This window comes from Leucopleurus acutus (assembly GCF_964270905.1).
Source record: "Leucopleurus acutus genome assembly, chromosome: 10".
Classification (NCBI taxonomy): domain Eukaryota; kingdom Metazoa; phylum Chordata; class Mammalia; order Artiodactyla; family Delphinidae; genus Leucopleurus; species Leucopleurus acutus.
Genome location: NC_139153.1, coordinates 44,000,643 through 44,008,708, shown reverse-complemented (window position 1 = coordinate 44,008,708; position 8,066 = coordinate 44,000,643). Strand labels below are relative to the sequence as shown.

Sequence of the window (8,066 nt, the reverse complement as noted above, 5' to 3'; positions counted from 1 at the left end):
GGCCGAGCTCAGGGACACCCACTAAGGCTCAGGCCCTGCCCTAAGTCTTGTCCCAGTTCTGAACTCTGCCCTCAACCCGCCCGTCCCTGCCCTCAAGAACCGAGGTGGGAAGGCCTTGCTACCACCTGGCGGAGCCTCCTGGGTCACCTCCTTCCCCTCTTGGGGCCTGTTTCCCTGTCTGAACAGTGAGGGGGTTGGGCTCAGTGACCTCTGCGGGTCCTCAGGTCTGCCATCTCTGGACTTTGTGATGCTGACAACTTGTGACCATAGTAGGAATTCTGGAGATTCCTGGGGGTGGGGATAGGGTGGAGCTGGTGGCCTGTACATACCATCTGCTCAGGCCACCCGGGTGACAAGACAGTGAGGAGGTGGGGACAGTTGAGGTCTGCCTGTGGCAGAGGGTCCTCATGAGAACTCAGAGACTAAAGGAAGCACCCGGAGCAGGTAATGAGACTCGGGCTGCCGGCTTTAGACGTCACACTCCTTGGGGCTCGGATGCCTTTGGTGGACAAGTCGGGGTGGGGTGGGGCACGCAAGGCTCAGTTTCCCCCCTTCTGAGGCAGCCGTGAGAAGAAAGTCTTTCCCCCAGCCCCAGGTCGCTTCGGCCAGGAGAGGGTTCTAGCACTGGTCATGCTGTAGGCCAGGGGCCTGGCACCAGCTCAGGAGGCAGGATCAGGGAGCCCAGGGCAGAGAAGGAGACGAGGTGGGTCCAGGCTCCCAGGGGTCCCACTGGCTGAGCCTGACCTCTCCCCAGCGCAGGGCTGCTGTGCTGAGGCCAGGACCTCGGCTATATTTAGCACCGAGTGCGGAGCAGAGCAGTGGGTCAGGGGCAGTAAGAGGGGGAACGTGCTTCTCATACTTTCCCTACTGGCCTCTGGGGACTGTTAGTACACCTGTCACAAGACAGATAAGACACCGAGGACAGAGACCAGAGAAGGGCTTGAGCGGTGGGAGGCCATGGGGGGCAGGGATGGGAGGGGCCTTGGTGGAAGCTGATGGGCATGAAGAGGGAGAAAGAAGAGGAGCACAGGAGATTCGGGTTGCACACAACTGGGGATGAGGATCCACGAGTGAGGGGCGGGGCTATCTCTGCAAGAAGGCCCTTGGTCGCAATGCCTCCCCTCCCTGTGGGTGTCACCCTCACACTCTCCTGGGGTGCCTTCCGGGGAACAGAGGGACACCACACCACTAAGAAAGCTTCACACTCCCTACCTATAGGGTCTAGGAACTCCAAGCCAGCACTGCCTGCCCCTCATTCGCCAAGATCTGACTCTAGGCCTCTTCTTTAAGTAACAGTGGTTGGGCCAGAAGATCCTTGAGGTCGCTCTAGCTCAGATCTTCTGAGTCTTGGCACAGAAAACCCCTAACTAGGATTCAGAATCAGGCTCTGCCTAACCATGAGATACCTGGTGAACCCTCACTCAACCTCCCTGCTTCCGCTGTAGCTCGGGCTGCTGGCCCCCGCTTTGCCTCCCTGGCCTGGGAAGGGTGAGTGGAGCTGGGCAGGCCACCCCCCTTGCCCCCCTCCCCCATGAAAGTGACAAGTGCGCCCTCTGGTGTTACGAAAGGAAACATAACTGATGACTATTTCTCTCCATGGAAAATAGTTACCAGTTTAGGTAACTGCCTCCCCCTGACTGGGACCCCTTAAATCAGAATTCCCCCAGGCCACTCACTTGAGAGTCTGCCAGGGAAAAACTGATTTTGGCAAAGGCAGGCAAGGACGGGCACGTCCAATTTTCCCAGTGGACGTTTGGGCATCCCTTGGCTGAAGGACAGAGCTTCAAAGCCCACAGTGCCCTGTTTGCTCCCTAGCAACCCAGGTGATTCTGGGGAAGCACCCTGATGGATGGCTCCATGTGCATTAAACTCAAGACTTGTCATATATCAACCACGCAGGAGGCAGCGTGAGACCCAGGCAAGGTCTGGAAAGGGAGGGGGTCTCTAAGCACATGCCACAGCAGGGCTACTCTGCCCCTGGGCCCTGCTCCCTGTCACTTCTCCCAGCAGCCAGCCCCATCCCACCTAAAGCCCCCCACCCCATCCTCATCTCTGTCCCCTCTCCTCAGAAGGATGGCCGACGCTCAGACGCAGGTGGCCCCCACCCAAAGCATCCCAGTGGCAGCTACAGAGGACCTGCCCCTCCCTCCACCACCTGCTCTGGACGATCTGCCACTGCCGCCACCCAAGGAGTCCTTCTCCAAGTTCCACCAGCAGCGGCAAGCCAGCGAGCTCCGCCGCCTCTACAAGCACATCCACCCGGAGCTCCGCAAGAATCTGGCTGAGGCTGTGGCTGAAGACTTGGCTGAGATCCTGGGTTCCGAAGAGCCCACTGAGGGTGATGTCCAGTGCATGCGCTGGATCTTTGAGAACTGGCGGCTGGACGCCATTGGGGACCATGAGAGGCCACCTGCCAAGGAGCCCGTGCCCGGCGGCAATGTCCAGGCCACCTCCCGCAAGTTTGAGGAAGGCTCCTTTGCCAACAGCACAGACCAGGAGCCAGCCGGACCTCGGCCATCTGGAGGGGACGTCCATGCAGCCCGCTGCCTGTTTGAGACAAAGCCACTGGATGAGCTGACGGGCCATGCTGAGGCACCGGCAGCTACAGTGAGGGAGCCTGCAGCCAGTGGAGATGTCCAGGGTACCAGGATGCTCTTCGAGACGCGGCCACTGGACCGCCTGGGCTCCCGCCCCTCCATCCAGGAGCAGAGCCCCTTGGAGCTGCGCTCAGAGATCCAGGAGCTGAAGGGCGATGTAAAGAAGACGGTGAAGCTGTTCCAAACAGAGCCACTGTGTGCCATCCAGGATGCAGAGGGAGCCATCCACGAGGTCAAGGCCGCCTGCCGGGAGGAGATCCAAAGCAACGCGGTGAGGTCTGCCCGTTGGCTCTTCGAAACACAGCCTCTGGACGCCATCAACCGGGACCCCAGCCAGGTGCGGGTGATCCGGGGGATCTCTCTGGAGGAGGCGGCCAGGCCCGACGTCAGTGCAACTCGCTGGATCTTTGAGACACAGCCCCTGGATGCCATCCGGGAGATCTTGGTGGACGAGAAGGACTTCCAGCCATCCCCAGATCTTATCCCTCCTGGTCCAGACGTTCAGCAGCAGCGGCATTTGTTTGAGACCCGAGCACTAGACACTCTAAAGGGGGAAGAGGAGGCTGGACCTGAGGCGCCACCCAAAGAGGAAGTGATCCCCGGTGATGTCCGCTCCACCCTGTGGCTATTTGAGATGCAGCCCCTGGATACACTTAGAGACAAGGTCCAAGTGGGTCACCTGCAGCGGGTGGGACCCCAGGAGGGTGAGAGGTTCATGTACGAGCGTCTATCCAGTGATGGTTCCTCAGCACTGTGCCTCTCTCAGAGTGCCCCCCAGAGGGATGGGGTGAAGGGAGACGTGAAGACCTTTAAGAACCTTTTTGAGACCCTACCCCTGGACAGCATCAGGCAGGGTGAAGCTTCGGCCCATGGGAGCATAAGCAGAGCAGAAGGAACTGATTCTGCTGGGCAGTCCCAGGACATAGGGTCCCCGGTGTATGCCATGCAGGATGGCAAAGGCCACCTCCATGCCCTGACCTCTGTCAGCAGAGAGCATATAGTCGGAGGTGATGTACAGGGTTACAGGTGGATGTTTGAGACACAGCCCCTAGACCAACTAGGCCAAAACCCCAGTACCGTCGACGTGGTGCGAGGCATCACCCGGCAGGAAGTGGTGGCTGGAGACGTGGGCACTGCTCGGTGGCTCTTTGAGACCCAGCCCCTGGAGGTAATCCACCAACGGGAGCAGCAGGAACGACGGGAAGAAGAAGGAAAGCCTCAGGGAGGCCCTCAGCTTGAAGCATCCCCCAAGGGCGATGTGCAGACCATCCGCTGGTTGTTCGAGACATGTCCAATGAGTGAGTTGGGTGAGAAGCAGGGGTCAGAGGTCACAGATCCCACACCCAAGGCCAAGGCACGGTCCTGCACCTGGATGTTCACGCCCCAACCCCCAGACAGACCAGAAAGCTCCAGGGAGCAGCACCTTGAGGTCAGCCAGGTCCAGGCTGGGGAAAGACAGACAGACAGACACGTCTTTGAGACTGAGCCTCTGCAGGCCTCAGGCCATCCCTGCAGAAGGGGGCCTGTGCGATACTGCAGCAGAGTGGACATCCCCTCAGGGCAGGTGTCTCGTCAGAAGGAGGTTTTCCAGGCCCTGGAGGCAGGCAAGAGGGAAAACCAGGGATCCAGGGTAATCCCTGAGCCCATCCCAGCAGGCTCTGTGCACAAGTTCACCTGGCTCTTTGAGAATTGCCCCATGGGCTCCCTGGCAGCTGACAGCATCCACGGGGGCAACCTCCAGGAAGAGCAGCCCATGGGCCCCTCAGGCAACAGGGTGTGGGAGAGGCAACAGACTGCAACTGAGGGGACCCTGCGGACTCTGCACGCCACGCCTGGCATCCTGCACCATGGAGGCATCATCATGGAGGCCCGAGGGCCAGGGGAGCTCTGCCTTGCCAAGTACGTGCTCCCAGGCCCAGGTCAGGGCAGCCCGCACGTTCGGAAGGAGGAGCTGGTGTCTGGCGAGCTTCCCAGGATCGTCCGCCAAGTGCTGCGCCGGCCAGACGTGGACCAGCAGGGGCTGCTGGTGCAGGAGGACCCAGTGGGCCAGCTTCGCCTCAAGCCATTGAAGCTGCCAGCACCAGGCAGCAGCTGGAAGGTCGAAGACATGGACCCTGAGTTCCAGCAGTTGCTGGCTTGTGGCCTCGGGACCTCGGTGGCGAGGACTGGGCTAGTGATGCAGGAGACAGAGCAGGGCCTAGTGGCACTGACTGCCTACTCTCTGCAGCCCCGGCTAACCAGCAGGGCCCCTGAGAGGAGCAGTGTGCAGCTGCTGGCCAGCTGCATAGACAAAGGGGACCTGAGTGGCCTGCACAGTCTGCGATGGGAGCCACCGGCTGACTCAAGTCCAGTGCCAGCCAGCGAGGGGGCCCAGAGGCTGCCCCTGACTGAGAGCATCATCCATGTTCCCCCACTGGACCCCAGCATGGGGATGGGGCATCTGAGAGGGCCGGGGGCCACCCCCTGCCCCCCACAGGCCATTGGAAAGGCAGTCCCTCTGGCTGGGGAAGAAAAGCAGGAAAGCAGGTGCACTGGGCAGAAAGGGGTGGAAGCTTTGGGAAAGTCAGATGGAGCCACGACTATGCCCCTGGGGCCCAGGTCCCCAAACCTCCAGGCTGCCATGCAGAGTCTGCGAATGGCAACAGCCAAAGCCCAAAGCCTGGACCAGCAAGTTCTGAGCAAGCACAAGCAGGGCCCCACCCCTGGAGCCGCCTCTATGCCCTCCCAGGATAGTCTTCTGCAAGTACCGGCCACAGCCACTGGGACTGCCCAGAGCGACACCAGGCCTCTGGCTGGAGGTGACCCCAGGATCCCAGCAGCCCCCAGAAAGGTCAGTGGGGAACAGAAAGCACTGCCTGGAGGGCTGCCTAGCGGGTGGGTGACTATTCAGGATGGCATTTACACTGCTCACCCCATCAGGACCTTTGACCTACCGGGGGGTGTCTGGCTTTCTGAGAGAGGAGACTTGCCAAGGGGCAGGGAGACTGCGCTCCTGTCTCAGGCTCCCAGCGCACTCCTGGAAGGCCCAGGTCAGAGTCTCGGGCCTGGGCAAGAGGAGCCTGGGAGCCACACACAGAAGGCCTGGGGACCTCCAGAGAAGGTGATGGCAGGACTCGGCCCAGGGGTCCTCCAAGCTGCAGAGACCACCCTGAAGGCTGCCCCTTTAGCCCCCCACACTCTGGCCTCTGGGCCTCAGGCTGCAGGTGCCAGCCTGCACTCCCATAATGCCTCTGTTCCGCCTCCTCCTCCTCTCCCAGCTGCTGTGACGGGACCTGACTTCCCAGCCCAAGCCGGCCATGATGAGAATTCCATCCAGCAGGCCTCTGAGCCCACGCAGGACCCCCTTCTCCAGTCCCACAGCAGCCCTGCTGGCCAGAGAAGCCTTGGGGATTCACAGACAAAAACCCCGAAACTGGAGCCCACCACGCACCCAAGGAAGAAGCCCCAGCTGCCCCCCAAACCTGCACACCTAAGCCAGATCCCCCCGCCTCACTGGCTGCCCAAGCCCTCAGCCCTCTCTCCCAGCTCCTCTAAGGAGGTGGGGCAAGGAAAATACAGACAAGGTGAGACTGGTACAGCTGACCATGACCTTCGGCCAACCAAGGTCCCCACCACTGCAGGCCAGGGCCGAGTATCGCCGGCTGGATGCTCCACTGGACAGAGCCAGCACAGCCCCCAGCATGACTCCAGCACCGTGGCCCCCAGGCCCACCAAAAGTCAGGCTGCGGGCAGCAACGACCAGAGCCCTGAGCCCCTCAAGCTCTCAGCTCTCAGCAGTGACCCCACCTCACCACAGCAGGGCCCCAGCCCCTCAGGAAAGAAGTGCATGGACGGTTCCCAGCAAGGGGTCCCTGAGAGCTCCAAGATTCTGCAGGGAAGCCAGCAAGAGCTCCAGGGCCTCCTGAGCCAGGTGCAAGCACTGGAGAAGGAGGCCAAGAGCACTGTGGACGTGCGGGCATTGAGGAGGCTCTTTGAGGCTGTGCCCCAGCTGAGAGGGGCCCCTCCAGCTCCTGCTGCCCCCAACAAGCCCGAGGCCTCAGTGGAGCAGGCCTTTGGGGAGCTGACAAGGGTCAGCACGGAGGTGGCCCGGCTGAAGGAACAGACCCTGGCCAGGCTGCTGGACATCGAGGAGGCCGTGCACAAGGCCCTCAGCTCCATGTCTAGCCTCCAGCCTGGGACTAACACCAGAGGCCATTCCCAGGGACCTCTAAAGGACCACAGGGCCCACAAGGTCAGTGTCACAGACAGCAGTAGAGTCAGGCCCAACTGCCCAGGCCAGGAGGTCAGGAGTCAAACTGAGGTTACATGCCACACTGAGGTCCAGGGTCAGGCCAAGGTCAGAAATCACACTGAGGCCAGAAATCAAGCAGCCCCAACCACCCCTTCTACTCGGAGGCTGGAGACCATGAGAGAAGAGTCAAGCCTCCCTCGAGTGTTACCTCCCAGCAGAGATTCACCCTCCTCCCCAACCTTTATCTCCATCGAGTCGGCCACGGGCCAGGCTCAGCCCCACCAGAAAGATGTCTGGGACAAGGCCGGGAAGAAAGAAGCCACCCAGTGCTCCGGACAGCCCCAGCATGCCCCTGCCTCAGCCAGCCCCCTGCCCACCAGGCAGCAGAAAAGTGTTCTGGAGCTGCAGACTGGGCCCGGTGGCTCCCAGCACTACGGAGCCACAAGAACAGTGACCGAGCAATATGAGAGGGTGGACCAGTGCAGGACCTCAGTGCTCACCTCCCCCACCACGGTCACTGAGCCCACAGAGCCGCCCAGGGGCCCAGGCCCCCACCTCGGGCTCCACGCCTCCCCCTTGATGAGGCAGTTCCTGCACAGTCCAGCCGGGCTCAGCACAGGCCTGGCAGAAGCTGGGAAGGTGTGTGTGCCCTGCAACCACTCCCAGCCAGCTGCCCAGTGAGCCCCTCCACTTCCCACCACAGCCTCCCACCCATCCCCAGGGCCGTGGGACGGAGGTGGGTGCCTACCTCCTGCACAGATGAGGCAAGGACCAAAAAGAAAGGGCATCTTCTGAGACTTGTGGAAAGTTTCCTTTTCATCAGTTCTTGCCAAAGGGGGGAAAGAAAAGTGGAAAGAAGCCCCTCTGAGTAGCCCAAGCCCAGGAGCTGGATGCGGGCTCACAGCTGCTCGCGGAGGATGTAATCTGTACAGGCACACACGCTCCTCTCACAGGCCTGGCCTGCGTGCCAACATGAGTGAGTATGCACGCCACTGCCTGAGACAGAACCCCGTGAGTGACCTTCAGCCTTCATTTCTTTTAATACAAGTCAAATGTTCTTAGTCTTCTGCTCTTTAATTCCTGGAGAGGACAGGGCCAGCTGCACCGGTCTCTGTTTCAGATTGACTAGGGCCCCAGAAGGGCCCCTTCATTACCATCTCTCTCATTCAGCGAATCATCCTGGCAGCACAAAGGTCATACAGAAAAGGTCGGCGATCACCAATGTCCCTAGAAGCTAA

The 8,066-nt window shown here is 60.8% G+C and overlaps 1 protein-coding gene across 1 annotated transcript; it reads left to right on the top strand.

The window, feature by feature from the left end:
* Positions 1–2,073: 2,073 nt before the first annotated feature.
* Positions 2,074–7,509, top strand: XIRP1 (xin actin binding repeat containing 1; the record flags this gene model as incomplete). The annotated part of the gene is made up of 1 exon (XM_082848754.1): positions 2,074–7,509. One exon carries the CDS (start codon positions 2,074–2,076, stop codon positions 7,507–7,509), a length of 5,436 nt encoding a protein of 1,811 aa, XP_082704880.1.
* Between the last annotated feature and the right edge of the window lie 557 nt (positions 7,510–8,066).